The sequence below is a fragment of the Nicotiana tomentosiformis genome, chromosome 5, assembly GCF_000390325.3.
Source record: "Nicotiana tomentosiformis chromosome 5, ASM39032v3, whole genome shotgun sequence".
NCBI classification, from domain to species: Eukaryota; Viridiplantae; Streptophyta; class Magnoliopsida; order Solanales; family Solanaceae; genus Nicotiana; species Nicotiana tomentosiformis.
Genome location: NC_090816.1, coordinates 84005057 through 84021150, shown reverse-complemented (window position 1 = coordinate 84021150; position 16094 = coordinate 84005057). Strand labels below are relative to the sequence as shown.

At 36.3% G+C, this 16094-nt stretch overlaps 1 protein-coding gene across 1 annotated transcript; it reads left to right on the top strand.

Moving 5' to 3' along the window:
- The first annotated feature begins 2563 nt into the window (after positions 1-2563).
- On the top strand, positions 2564-3282 carry LOC117280132 (uncharacterized). Its single transcript, XM_033659800.1, has 2 exons — positions 2564-2725; positions 2926-3282. The coding sequence occupies exons 1-2, from the start codon at positions 2564-2566 to the stop codon at positions 3280-3282; spliced, it is 519 nt and encodes a 172-aa protein (XP_033515691.1).
- The last annotated feature ends 12812 nt before the right edge of the window (positions 3283-16094 follow it).

The window sequence follows — 16094 nt, the reverse complement described above, 5'->3', positions numbered from 1 at the left end:
CAGGGCGTGGATATTGACAAATATTGACAACAAACCTGGAAGCCAAGTGCAGCACCGTTGCCAACTTCCAGAAAGTTTAAAATGCCTTTATATCCCTAAATATGATGGGACATCTGACCCACGGGATCATGTTACTGCGTTCACCAGAGGTGTAAAATGCAATAATTTAACCAAGCAGGAGATTGAATCTGTCTTGATCAAGATGTTTGGCGAAACTCTCACGAAATAGGCGTTAATATGGTACTCACTCTTACCTAAAAGCTCTATTGATTCTTTTGCTAAGGTTGCAGATTCATTTATAAAAGCACATTCGGGGACTCACAAAGTTTAAAAAAGGATGGAAAATATCTTCAAAGTTAAACAGGTAAGTACAAAATCGCTCAGAGAGTTCGCAGATAGATTCCAACGTGAGAGAATGATGCTGTCATGGGTACCTGATAATTGGGCGGCTATGGAATTTGTAAGAAATTTGAATGAGAAAAGTTTAGAAGCCACGAGGACGTTGAAAGAAAGTTTGCGGGAGTTTCCTGTAACTACATGGAATGATGTGTACAATGGATACAACATGAAAGCTGTGGATAGAATAAGATACAGTTACTCAGCCAAGCGTAGATGAAAGTCTAGGATGTAGATGCTCGGAATAAGAGAGAAGGTCCAGTAAGAACAAGTACGAGCCTTACATGGCACCTGCGGGGCGAGATTCCCGGCCTAAACAAGAGAATGCACAGTTTGATTCAAGATCAAGGCAAAAGGAGTCGAGTTCTTCTTCTCGATTAAAAAAGGAACGGGACAAATCAAGTGATCCATGATGAGGTACAAAAACTTCTGAAAATTGGTTGAAAGAAAGAGGTAAAGTATCCTGACTAGTTAGCTAATACTGTTGTGATTTCAAAAAAGAATAGAAAGTGGCGAGTCTGTGTAGATTATACCGATTTTTATAAATTTTGTCCTAAAGATTTATTTCCTTTACCGCACACAGACCAATTAATTGATTCTACCGCAGTTCATGAGCTTTTAAGTTTTTTAAATGCTTATTCTGGTTAAAATCAGATAAAAATGGACCCTCTAGATGAGGTAAAGACTTCATTTATCACAGACAGGGGGACTTATTTCTCTAAAGTCATGACATTTGGCTTGAAAAATGCTGGAGCATCGTATCAAAGATTGCTGACCAAAATGTTTCAAGAACACTTGGAAAAAACTATGAAGGTCTACATAGATGATATGTTGTTCAAGTCAACACAGGCAGGGGACCATTTTCAACATTTGGCTGAAACTTTAGAAATTCTCTGCAAGTACAACAGAGCAAGAAAGAAAGATGATGTCAACAAGCTCTAAAAGGATTTAAAGTCGTATATGTCAAATCCACCCTTGTTGTCAAAGCTGAAAGATGGGGAGAGATTTCTCATCTACCTTATTGTGTCAGAAGTGGCTGTAAGCGCTGTACTGGTACGTGAAGACAAAGGTAAACAATCTCCGATCTATTATATTTGTAAGTCTTTACTAGATGTAGAGACACGATATCCTCACCTAGAAAAACTTGCTTTAACTTAAATTATGGCATCAAGAAAGTTATGACCTTACTTTCAATGTCATCCTATTTCTGTTGTAACTGCTGTTCCACTAAGGAATATATTACACAAGCACAAATTATCAGGAAGGTTAGCTAAATGGGCTATAGAGCTTAGTTAATATGATATTATATATCAACCTATAACTGCTATAAAGTCTAAGGTGTTAGCTAATTTCGTAGCAGATTTTAGCTCAAGCCTGATTCCTGACGCAAAAAAAGAGCTACGAATATTTACCAGAGCTAATCCGGGAACTTGGACCTTTTTTACTGAGGGTTCTTCACACGTTAAGGGAGCAGGTTTGGAAATTATTTTAATTTCGCCCTCAGATGAAATCATAAGATAGGGAATAAAATGTTACCCAATTACTAATAATGGGGAAGAGTATGAAGCTGTGCTTGCAGGTTTAGAGCTTTCTAGAGAGCTTGGTATTGAACAAATCGTAATCAAAAGTGACTCGCAGCTAGTAGTCAATCAAATGCAAGGAACTTACGTGGCAAGAGAAACAAGAATGCAGCAGTAACTTGAAAAGGTACGAGAATTGTTGAGGCTGTTGCAAACATAGAAAGTTGTACAAATACCCAGAGAGGAAAATGCAGAAGCAGACGCATTGCAAATCTCGCATCCATCGCTGATGCAGAAAATGCTATTGTGGTACACTTATTTCATTCGGCCCTTGAACAAACCAAGAATGAGGTAAATTTCAATAATTTTACTTGAGATTGGAGAAACGAGTTTGTGAACTTTTTGCAGTATGGAATTTTTCCCGAGGATAAAAGAAATCTCGATTGCTACGGTTGAAGGTTGCTCAATATTGCTTGATATGAGGGAATTTGTATCGCCAAATGTTTAGTGGACCTTTAGAACGATGCCTTGGACCTTCACAAATGGAATACATATTGAGAGAGGTACATGAGGGGCATTGCGTAAATCATGCCGGGTGGAGATCGTTTGTAAAAACGCTAATAAGAGCAGGATACTATTGGACAAAAATGGAAGATGAAGCAGAACATTTTGTAGCAAGGTGTGAGTGCCAACGATACGCTAATAATATGCATCGACCGGCAGAATTGCTACATTCAGTTATATCACCATGGACATTCATGAAATTGGGCATGGATATCATAGGACCAATGCCTCAAGCTAAGGGAAAGGTACGATTTTTATTAATTCTAACCGATTATTTATGAAAATGGGTAGAAGCAAGTGGTTTTAAACATGTGCGAGAAAAGGAAGTTATGGACTTCATTTGGAGAAATATAATATGTCGATTTGGAGTCCCAAAGTAAACCATTTGTGATAACGGACCGCAATTCATAAGTGCGAAAGTTATTGACTTTTCAAAAGTTGGAAGATTAAACGGATTACTTCTGCGCCTTACCACCCAATGGCTAACGGAAAAGCTGAGTCGACAAATAAGGTCATCATCAACAACCTAAAGAAGCGATTACAAGAATCAAAAGGCAAGTGGCAAAAAGTATTACCGGGTGTATTATGGGCTTACCGAATGATGACAAAAAGGAGCACGGGAGAAACCCCATTTTTGCTTGTATATGGAACGGAAGCTTTAATCCCAGCATATATAGGGAAACCAAGCACGATATACATGCGTACTATCAAAGTAACAAATGAAGAAGAGCTTCGAATAAATTTGGATTTGACGGAAGAGAGAAGAGAAGCATTATTAGTTCGGATGGCGGCTAAAAAGTAGATGATCGAACGATACTACAACAGGAAGGGGAACCTGAGGTATTTCAAAATTAGGGACTTCGTCCTCAAAAAAGTGTTTCGATCAACAAAAGCAGCAAATGTAGGAAAGTTGAGTCCAAATTGGAAAGGCCCGTATAGAGTTAAAGGTGTTATGAAATTTCAATTTTTACTTTGTTCATTTATGTTTTACTAACCATTTTAGATGATAGGCAAGAAGCTAGCTTGTACCAAATGATGACATTATATCCGAAAGACACGTGGAATAATTAATTATTCCCGGTCTAGGTTATAACATTTCTGACGGCAAAAGGTTAAGCAATCATCATCTAAACAATTACCTCCGAGTCCCGTATATATTTCCTTTTTCAGGAAAAAAAATCAAAAGTAAGGAGTTGATCAAGTGTTCGAGATCTCATGCTTCAATGCTCAAATACTAGGGGGACTATGAATATGGAAGAGTACACAAGGAAATAAGATGTACGCTAAAAAAACATAGCTTAAGCGAAGTTAAAACCTTGAAGAAACCTTGAAGAAAATGTCAAAATTTCAAAAGTGTTCAAGCTCGCGGAAAGAATGGGCAGTAGAGAGTTAGAAAACCTACAATATACACCCACGAGCTTCTAGGTTAAGGCCATAGATTTAATCACGAAAAAATGTACCCGTATTTGTAAACCTACTATAAAGAAAGCAGTTGTGAAAATGTTGTACAAGAATATTTATTTGAATGTTCAAAAAATAAAACTTCTTCAAATTACTTCATATTTCATATCTTTGCACCAATATGAAGATGAGATGTCATATTCATCAGTGTTGTTATATAAAACGGTCCTCCTTTATAAAAGACCCGTGTATATTGGAGACGCGATCTACTAAAGTATTTTTAATGTAAGTATAAGATCAAGAACATAAAGAGCAAAAAGCATAATATGCAGCAAAAAGATATTTATATCATTTCCCCATAAACAAGGGTGGGAAAATCTCCCAAAAACTACTCAAAAATAAAAACAAAAACAAAAACAAAAGCGAGTTTCAACAAAAACCAACACAAAGTCAAGTCACTTTCAAATACAAAGGGTAAAAACTAAGGAGCATCATCCATAAGGGGTAGAGGGGTAGAGTTGAATATCAACTTCACCATGAGTAAGTCATCTCCATTACTTTTGGAACTTTCATCCTCGGGTGCTGAGAAGCTTTGACGTTGCTGAGTTAGTTCAATCACTTCTTTAGCCTTTTCGATTTTAGCATTGAGGTCAAAACCCTCCTAGCTAGATTCAGTTATAGTCTCAAAACGGGTGTTCAAGAAAGCCTAGCTAACATCAAGTGTCAACTTGTCTTCAAGAGCATCGTAATCCTTCTCCCACTGCTCAATTTCAACCCTCAACTCTTCTTTCTCTGCTTCCGAAGCTTCATAAGATTCTTTTAAATGAGTAAGAGAACTCTCAAGGAACTGAATCTTGTCAGAAGAGGCACAAAGATCTTATTGATCTTGGGTGAGCATCTACACCAAATCACCCGCGTATACCTCTTTTTGGTTAAGGATCTCATTCAAGCTTCATATTTCTTTATTTGCCTTTGAATGATGTTCAGGGAAAGATGATTCCAATCTATCCTTGTTATTTTCAACTTGATTGGAGGAAGCTTTCAAAACCACCAGTTCGGCGGTGGTTATATTTAATTGCTGTTCCAGAGCTCCATTCTCTCCGGCAAGAACATCCTTCTCCAGTTGAAGGCTTTGGAATTGCTCCTTCCAATTATCAGCCTCGGTGCGCAACTCAATCACTTGTTGGTCATTCCAAGAAATCCTTCTCATAAGGTCCGTACCTGTCAAATTAATCTATAAAAAGACAAGGAAAGGGAGTTATAAACATGAGTAATAGTTTTAACCATACAACGGCCTGACCAGATTTCTTCAATAGATTCCTACCATCGGGGACTTCAATTAAAACCTTCTTCACGCCCTGTCTACCGCTAGAAGGCTCAACTTCTTCATGAGAAGCAGCAACAGAGATAACAACTGGGGCAGCTATAGGAAAATAAGTAGAAGAACCAAGAGGATTGGCAACGGGGTAACCGAAGTCATCGGAAGAGAGGCAAGTGGTGGCTCCTCTGAAACAGGACCGAAATCGTTTTCACTCTCAAATCCGTCGGCAAAGGGTCTGTCAACGGGACTTTTGGGGGGGGTTATCAAAATGACCAACATCTTGATAAGAGATGTCCAATTGGACACTCTCTAGCTCATCAACAAGGCTAAAAGTAATGGAACCCGGAGGGGGGGTCTTGAGAAACATGGGCTTCATCGTCTAAAGAACACGCGCCTTCTCACTCATGGTTTCCTCACTAAAGAACATTCTTCATTATCCTCTTCATCTTCAGAATCACGGGCTTTAGCATTCTTCTTTTTAGATGAAGACACGCTTAAAATTTATTCCTGTGCAGAGCTAACAGAAAGCCTAGTAGTAGGAACAGAAGCGGGGCTGATACCACAAATAGCAAACCCTAAAAAAATGGCAAACGGAAAAATATATCAAAGGAAAAGAAAAGGAAGAACAAAGAGAAGGAGAATCATGGGAATAAAAGTATACCGTGGGTATTCACTTTCCATCTAAATTTCTGTGAAAAACAATTCCAAGATCTCTTGTCCATGAGAGCAGCAATCAACATTTTTTCCACCCAATCACGGAAGTCAGGAATTTCTACGAAGACTTCCATGGTTGCTGAAAAATGAACTTATACTTATGCGAAGAAAATTAAAATGTCAAGAAAAAAAAAGAAATAAGAGGGAAAAATACTTACGTGCAAAGTTCCACTTCTTAGGAAAGGGCATATTCTTATCACCCACTAACTCACCAGTTGGAACAACAATAAATTGAGCATACCAGCCACGATCACGGTCATCCTCAGCGTTGACTAAAACTCTTTTACTTCTAGCCACGAGGGGAAAAAATACCTTCACGAAAAAGTTTCGGAGAGAACAAGTGGAGCAAGTGACGGAATGTAAAAGGGGCGAAAAATAAACCTGACAAGTAACGAAGGCAAGAAACTACCCTCCTCATAATTGGACCTATTTTACCGAGGCACATATTGAAGTAGCGGCAAAATTCAATGATCACAGGATCAATAGGAGGGGTAAACCCTAAGATAAAGGGGTAGGTATAAACAAAGGAATAACCTTCATGGTAAGAAGTGATTCTATCATCAGCACTAGGGGTCACTACTGGAAAATCAGGTTTCCAGTGACATTCATGTCAAACCAAGGAAATGAGGAATAGAGTAATTAAGCTAGTGTAATGATCAGCAAGGTTAAGAGACGCTATGGAAGAAACCTATATCCTTATAGCTTCACGATTTGATACAAAAATAATTCTTGTGGAACAATCTAAAAAACAGTGTGTTCTCGCATGGGTTCATTATGATCTCTCCCTCTAGAGGAAGATCTAGGAGTTAAGGAAGTTCTAGCCCTAGAAGAAGAAGGCTTGACAGTACTACTTTAAGGAGTAGAACTACGAGTAGACAAAGAACCTAAGATACGTAGTCTGCCACTTCTCCTACTCCTAGTAGGAGCAATAGAGGGATGGAGCTCATCAACGATCACTACCTTATGAGGTCCTGATGATGAATAAGGGTTTAACGAACGAAAAGACATCTTTAATAGTGAAGATACAAAAAAAAGAAGAACTACAAGAGAAGTTAAAAATATGAATGCAGGGAAGAAGAAAGGAACTTTTGAAGTTGAGTGTGATGAGGTATTTATAGGGGAAGGAAACCGTCATCAGAGATGGTCATTATGAACTGTCATCATGGATCGTCACTTCGTGACTGATGCAACAACAGAAAAACCCTAAAAATGCGCTGAAAATTGCAGAGCCAATTTCAAGGAGACACATATATTGAGCATTAAATAAACATGTCGTATGTCTCATCGATTCTCAAGAAGGCATTATGATAATCGGAAAAAGGTGGCGAGGAATTCCCGCCATAAAAACTTACCACTTCTTGAATATTCAGTTGAGAATATTCACAAAGTGGGAGAATTATCTATATTGGTGGAAAAAAGGTATGACACGTAGATCATGAACGAGGTGACAAGTGGCACTTTTAGTTGAGTCAATAAATAAAAACGAAAAGTCACGAATGAAACACCCCGATGTTTCATCAGAAGAGGCACCAACCCTGATAGCTGGAAAAGAAGAAATAGACATGAGATTAATGAAGACCATAAAAGGGAAAGATTCATGAATCTGTTAAAAATAAGGAAGGGAAATCGGCATTGATCTTGATTACGGGAAAGCCTCAGTTATTATTATAACTGTCACAATTAAATATGGTAACGGGCAATCAAGTCAATTAATGCCATTAACGAGTCAAAATTAAGTAGAAAAACCGTTATAATTGTGTATCATGATATAAGGACTCGTTCCTCATTTGTAAAGGTAGCTGAATATTCTTTCAATATATGCAATCAGTCTTTTACTTTATTCAAGTATTCAAACCGCAATTATGGGAGGGATTAGCAATCAACATTAAGCTTTCTTTCCTTACTTATTATTTTCCTTATTTTTCCTATTATTTGAATTACCAAGAAAGTGAAATAATTTTGGTTATCAGTAACCCTATTTTTTTTACTATTAGTTTTGACCGAAAAATCTATTTTTAGGTTAAACAATTGATTATTTGTTTTAATTGAAAGATGATATTTGACATTTTCACTAATGGACAACTGAAGATGGGGACTAATTCAATCTTTCTCTTTTAATTTTTACTTTTTTCTTTATAACTTTTCCCCAATCTTTTCTGGCTTTAAAATTCAAAAACAAGTTTACCGAGTGAACGGAGGGCTCACTACTCTATTACTTAAAGCAGTGAAAGAGTTTAAGTGGTATTATTATTTCAATCAGGAACTAATCTTATAGGAATAGTTCCAACCAAGTCTTTGCCGTAAAAAAATAAAGCAGATAAAGAGGGGAGGGTATTATAGTTGGTTGGTTCCAAGTCTCTGTCAATTCTTGATCTTCTTGTTTCTATAACTATGGGAGAATCAGCAACCTTTTCACTTCGCTAAAGGAATGTTGCATAGGAGGATTCTGTGGCTCCTTATTGTTTGGATTAACAACCTTTAATCATTTAGTAAGTGTGAGTATGGTGCAGTTTTATTAGGTGTGCAAACATTTTTTTATGTATAATTTTATGTTGTTAGGTGGGGATGACTCGTTATTTCAATCCAAAATGTGATACAAACAGAGGGGTGTATGAATCAAAACCTCTGTCCATAGAAAACTGATTACATCATAACTGTAATCCAGAAAATAGGTACAGAAGAGCACAATGGTGGAGTTTTCCTATGTTTATGCCTTATGGTTGCCATATAAGCTTTGTCCAATATATAAGGTCCTACTGAATCTCTAGGAAGATCCTTTGGATTAAAAAAAAATGATTCACCTTCTTCAACCCCATGCTTAGCAAGAGCATCGACGACTTAGTTTGCCTCTCTATAACAATGTGAAATCCTCAAGTTAGTCCCTGCCAAAAGTTTTTTAATCTCCAGAATAGTACAATGTAGGCTCCAAGCCACTCCTGTGTTCCCTTTTATCATATTGAAAATAACCTGAGAATCACATTCTAAATCTGTATCTCGATAGCCAAATGAAATACACCATTTTACCTCAATGTGTGCAGTTTTAGCTCCTGCATAATTGATGCTACCTCTCCCTACAGGTTGAGCATATGATATCATCAAATTTCCATTTGAATCCCTAATGATATCCCAGCACCAGCAGAACCACTCCCATTTAGACTACCATCAGTGTTCACTTTAACCCAACCAGGACTAGGCCTCTCCCATCTCACTATCTTGCATTCTAATCTCGGAACAAGCGAAAGAACCTGATCATATATGACATTCCACTGCCATGCCCATATTTCGCTGCAAAGGTTATTTGAGATTGCCCGTCTCAAATAAAAAATAATCTGATGCTTAATTCGGGCTAGAGAAACTCTAGCATATCCATACCTCGCAGCACACCTTGCCTTCCATATTTTCCAACATATTACAATAGGTGTAATTATAAGAAGTTCTTGATTAATTAAATTCAATAGTTTCACATACCACCATCTAGCAAAAATATTCATAACAGAGGGAGCCTCCCAACTAACAACAGGAGGAATACCAAAGAATTTTCAAAGCTTAACTGCCAACTCACTTAAAGAGAAAATATGTTGGATGGTTTTTGCTTGTGGGACTCTACAACAATGCACAAAGAAGTATTTTATTGTCCAAATTTGAGAAATACCTCATCAAAAGGAAGCTTGTCCTTCAACAACCTCCATGCTAAAAAAGACATTTAAAAGGTAAATGATTATGCTAGAGTCTATAAAAAAAGTAGTGCTTATCTTGTGACTGTGTTGAAATTTTATTATTTTCAGTTACTGCAGTAACATTTTTAGCATATTAAGTTGCTTAGTTTTAGGATGAATTTCAATTTTAAATTTCTATTAGATTGTTTAAGTTAGTTGAGATATTTTAGTATTTTTGAATTTTAAATTATGTGAATTTTTTATTCCTAATTGGCTATTTATAGCCTTGTTATGTTTAATAAAATTATTGAGAGACATTTTCAATCAACACTTTTTGATCTTTTTGCTGCCCCAACTTTTAAAAAATACAGTGGTATCAAGAGCTTCATTGGTCTTATGGGATCTTTGAGTTCTTCCAAAGAACCATTTTCAAATCATTTTTAACCAATATAAATTTTTAAACCCATTTTCAAACATGGCAAGCAGCAGTCTCTCTTTGAATGCCCCACTAACTTTCTCTGGCGAAAACTATCAGATTTTCTCAGTAAAAATAAAATCATATTTTAAAACCTATAATTTATTAGTATTGTAATGGAAGAACAATCCTTACGAGGAATCCCTGAAAATCCCATCATTGTCCAGAATCATATACTTTCAAAAGAGATTTCAGACAAGACAAGGTCACTAAGGGTGTTTTTTATGCACAAAATCATAAGACGAAAAAGAAAGAAGAAAAGAAGAAAAAGAACGGCTCTACAAAAGTGTGCAGTTTCAGCGATGCTCAAAACAATCCTCAACGACAAACAACAGAAGCAAGAATTGAGGAGGAGCAACCTTCTAAATTGCAGCAACTGAAGTAAATCAGGAGTGTTAAAATTTTATTGTTTTCAGTTACTGTAGTAATGTTTTAGCATAATAAGTTGCTTAGTTTTAGGACGAATTTCAATTTTAAATTTCTATTAGATTGTTTAAGTTAGTTGAGATATTTTAGTATTTTTAAATTTTAAATTATGAGGATTTTTTATTCTTAATTGGCTATTTAAAGCCTTGTTATGCTTAATAAAATTATTGAGAGACATTTTCAATCAACACGTTTTATCTTTTTGCTACCCCATCTTTTAAAAAACCAACAGACTGTCTATTGGAATTCCAACAAGAGGATAAGAAGAAAATTCCATTAGAGGCAGGCATCCATATGGGAGTATCAGACATATCGGGATCACCAATATTAATGTTAAGGATATGGTCAGCTAGAAACTTAGAAAGATGCAAATGCTCAATATTCCAATGGCATTAAGAATAATATCCTTGACTGGTAGCCCTCTTGGAATGCTATTGATTATAATAATATGAGCAATACCCCCCATTCATGTCCAGATATCCCACCATAGGTTGGCACTACCGGAATTGATCCTCCACAACATGTTATCCTCTATTTTCTCTTTAACCTTAATCAACTTTTTCCAGTAGTGTGACTGTCCAGTCATCCATTTCTTGTCAACATGGTGAGAAACTCTGCACTACTTAGCTTTTAGAAAACCAGCCCATAGACTATGACAAGCTCTAAATCTCCACCATCATTTCATAGCTAGAGCATTGCTAATATCCTCCATAGACCTAAAGCCTGCTCCACCTTATATAGTTGGGAAATACATGTGAGCCCATGAGCTCCAATGATACCTTTGATTTTCTTCACTTGTTCTCCAGAATATTTAACCTAGTTGTCACTCAATCTGTGTGATAGTTATCGTTGGTGGTTTCATAGCAGCTAACAAATGAAGAGGCTGGGACTGCAAGACATGTCTGATAAGTATGGCTCTTCCCTTAATAGAAAGTAGCTTACTTTGCCAGCCTGTAGCTTTTCTAGTAATTTTGGTGACTGAGTCATTGAAAGTAGCAATCTTCTTTCTTCCAACATATAAGGGGCATCCTAAATATATAATGGGGAACTCCTTATGTTTATAACCAGTGATATCATTGATTCTGATAATCTTAGACGCAGAAGAGTTGGGGTCTAATAAGAATCAGCTCTTTTCAATATTAACCTTTTGCCCTGAACAATTTTCATATGTAGACAATACAAGTTTAATCAAGCTCAAAGAACTGTGGTTACCTGCTGAGAGTATAATGATATCATCCGCATATGCCGAATGAGTAATCTATGGACCTTATTTACTCATCGAAATGGTTTTAACTAGTTATTTAATGTTAGATGATTCAACAATTTGGATAGAACCTCTGCCCCTAGGATAAATAAGGAAGGAGATAGAGGATCACCTTGCTTCAAATTCCTGATAGAGTGGAAAACCCCTTACCTTGAGCCATTTATCAAGATGGAGTACTAGACATTGTTGATGGACCTCCCCACTAGATCAATCCACCTATGAGAGAACCTAAATTTTCTTAGAACAGAAAATAAGAAAATCCCATTGACCTTATCATAATTCTTTGACATATCTAATTTGATGACAACATTTCCTCCATCATTCTTCTTGTTAATCCCATGAATAACTTTCTGAGCCAATAATACATTTTCAGTGATTATTCTTCCATGAATAAATCCAGATTGATTATCAGAGATAAGCCTGGGAAGAATTAGGGCCAATCTACTACTCAAGATTTTAGAAATAGCCTTGTTTGAGAAATTGCTGAGACTAATGGGCCTTAAATAAGAGAATGAAGAAGTATTGTCAATTATAGAAATGGGAACTAGGAAGGTGCTAGAAATGAATTTAGATAGTTCTGCTCCATTGAAATAACCTTGAATAAAATATTTAAAGTTATTTTTGATAATATCCCAACAAACTTGATATAATAGACCTCCAAATCCATCCGGTCTAGGGGAGTTCTTAGGATCCTTTTCAAAAACTGTATTTTCAATTTCCTCCTCATTTGGTATAGCTGTAAGCCCATCATTATCTTCCCGACTAACCAGTTGTTCCATACAATCTAGACCTTAAAGTTGAGGCTGCTCTTCTTGTGTAAAGAGATTTTAAAAGTGCTGAATTGCAGCTTCTGAAATCTCTCTATCACCATCGATCTACTGGTCATCCTGATTTTTTATTCTATGTAGAGTTAGTCTCCTTCTTCTATCATTTATTATAGCATGAAAATATTTGCTGTTGGAATCCCCATCTTCAAGCCATCTGATATTAGCCTTCTTCTTAAGCAAAGATTGTTCACATTTGAGCCACTTAGTGTATGGAGCTTGATCTTGGTGCATTTCAGATCTTGCATCTTCTTTGTTGTTTTCAATATACTCTTCTTAAAGTAGCTCCATCTTTACTTCCCACTCCTTTACTTTAGAATAAACATTTCCAACCTGTTCCTTAGACCACAAACTAAGTGCTCCACTCTGTAGTTTAAGTTTTTGGTGAAGCCTCCGCATACTATTACCTGTTATATCAACATCCCATGCATTTTGTACCATTGTCTTGAAATCTGGTTGATAAGTCCAAAAATTGAGAAACTTAAAATATCTGATCTCATCAAATTCAATGTTAGAAAACTTGACTAGCATAGGTGTATGGTCAGAGCCAGCGATAGTTAAATGTTCTACTCAAATTCTAAAAAGCTTTGTGGTCAATTCAGTATTAATGAGAACTTTATCCGGCTTTTTCCAAATTCTATTCCACATATCCTTTGCAATGCACCATGTAAACCTTGGACCAATGAATCTAAATATATCATTCAATAATCATCCATGCAATCAATAAAATCGTTGTCACCTTTCTTTTCTTTAGAACTCATGATCACATTGAAATCACCATTAATACACCAAGGGCCTTATATGAAATTGCTGCACAAACTTAAGTTTTCCCGTAATGGAACCCTTAAGTTCTTTTTATTCTTAGCATAAACAAAACCCATCCAAAAATACGTTGAGCATCCTCTTTTGTTGAGCTTCATAGTGATTTGTTGCCGTTCATCAGCAATAACCAAACCATTAAGGTCAGAGGAGCAAAATAACCAAATTTTGCCATTTGAGTTGGAATAACAATTCTCCAGACCGATCATTCTTCTATATTGTTCAGTATATTCAGATTATACAAAACGTTCTTGTACATAAATAATATTTTTATTATGAACTTTATTAAGAAACTCCAGTCTATCAAAAGCATCCATAGACTTAACACCCCTAATATTCTAAATAAATGACACGATCATTGGGGGTAGTAAGAGGGGAGGGCACTATTTTGGGATGCTTTAACTTTAGTTCTTGTCAAAGTGCTAATGATAGCAAAGGATTCTTTATTGTCTTTTCTAGCTCTAGGTGATAAATTACATTGCATAATCATAGTGTCCGTATGTCGTGTGAAATCGTCATCAGGATCTAGTTCATTGCAGGAAGTACTAGGTGCAAAACTCCTAATCAGCTCCTCTTTATCTGTGGAATATGTTACACTCTTCATATTCGTCTTCATCTTCAAAATTCATCATCATTAATCTCTTGAGCCTTTCTTCCATGTTTAAACAGTCCAACACCCTCTCTGAGCTGTTGAGCTTCAAATATTTGCAATGGGGTAATCTATTCATGTATATGGTCCTTATGGATAACAGAATCGTGAGGTGTGATATGAGATAATCCCTGATTAATTACAGGGCTAGGTGTAAGAGATGTTTTAGAACCCCATAAATGAACCTCCAGTTCAATACATGCAGATTCCTTCATCTTGTGATCAACAATAATAGGCAAAGCATTTAATTTCTTCCCATATCTAGCTCCCATTCTAGGTGATGTGGTAGCCCCCTTTTCTTTTTCTCTTAGTGACAAAACATCCCGTATATTATTAAGTCCCACCAGTTGAGGTTCTGTAGAGAGATTCACCTCCTTTTGTTTAACTAATTGATTGAGATGTTGGAAAGAGTTCTTCACTATTATATCTGCATTAGGTGGGCCTAGAAGTGATGTCACAACTTGGCCAACCTCATCCTAAGTCTACTGATCATTAGAAGCGCTCTGGATGATGTTAGTACCTTTCTGTTAGACTAATCTTTGACTTTCAATGGCAACCAGTGTACTCTTCTTCAGAAGTTGTTACAGTTGGTCATGTTTCTCCTGTCTAGCTTTGTTAGAGGCTGGCCTAGCCTGCCATTTCAACTGGTGTTTCTTGTCCAAGTTAGCTCTGATGCCTTTTTGTATCTTCTACTTGTTAACAACCTTAGCTTTTTTAGGAAGTGAAGCCTTACTTGCAGAAGCTTTAGGCATGTTAAAATCTTTCAGCACATTAACCACCTTAGGATAACCATACATCCTTGGATTATTAGAAGAATGATGAGAGTTGGATCCTCTAAACATATTCCTTCTCTACATTAGCCACTCATGTATACCTAAGCACATGGTGGGAATCTGATGGACCTCTAATCACATTCTTCTCCTTACTCTGTTGATAAAGATATACAACCTCAATATGGCCATGGTTCTTACATTTAATGCAATAATCTGGTACAAATTCATATTCATTCTCCTGTGAAAAGCCACCACAATCCATACCCCCTTCATCTTTAAGGCCAACCAAATCGAATCCCTTCGATTTTTTGCCAAATCAATTTCAACCAAGTCCTTAGCAAAATTAGGTCGCGACTTGATCTTTATAGCTTTATCAATCTTCAAGAGAGTACCAAGAGGTGAAGTGACCCTCAAAATTTCATCCCAATTGTAATAATGCCACTTAAGTCCAGGTAGAATAATCCATAATAGGTACCTGAAAATATATTTCCACAACTAGCGGAAACAAACTTTTTATATAAGCCAGTTCTAGGCCTTTAAGGAATGCATGGAGTTTACCATGAAGAATTGAAGTTGGGTAAAAACTACTGGCAAAACCTTCCTTCCATGTTCCATTTGAATCTTGTATGACTTCCCCACACACCACCAATTTTGAGAATATCATTATAAGCACCATCGTGTTAAGTTTATAAGTATTGGTAAGGGGTCAGTTTCATTTTATAGTTCTATAGTACTTAGTATTAGTATATGTATATGGTAAAATTAATGAATGAAAGGTGGATGTTCGTCGAGTTGACATGTAGAAGTAAAGATAGATAGGATATAAGTTAGCAAATATCTGACACCGGTTACGACATGTGATCAGTCTTGTGTGAGTTCTGAAGTAACTGAAATGAGGTACGAAAGTTTGAAAGTAAGATATCAATTAAAGAAGGCAGCATTCAAGGAGTGACCGTTAGAATGTTTGCATTTACATTCAACTGTTATGCAACTATCAATAGGGGTCTTTATTTATATTAAAGAAGATCATAATCTAGGAATCTTGTCTCTCTAAATTTAGCTATAAATAGAAGAATTTGTACTCATTTTAAACACGAAATATATATATGCAAAAAAGGCTAAACTTACTCTTGTTCTTGCTTTTGGAGAAGCTCATTTCACAATCAGGCTTGTATTTTCTTCAAGTTTTCTTAATTAATTTATTTTGGTTCTTAGTTATTTTACTATTTTTGATCAAATTAATCCACGTATCTATAAACCACATTATAAATTCAACTGTACAGTTTTATGGG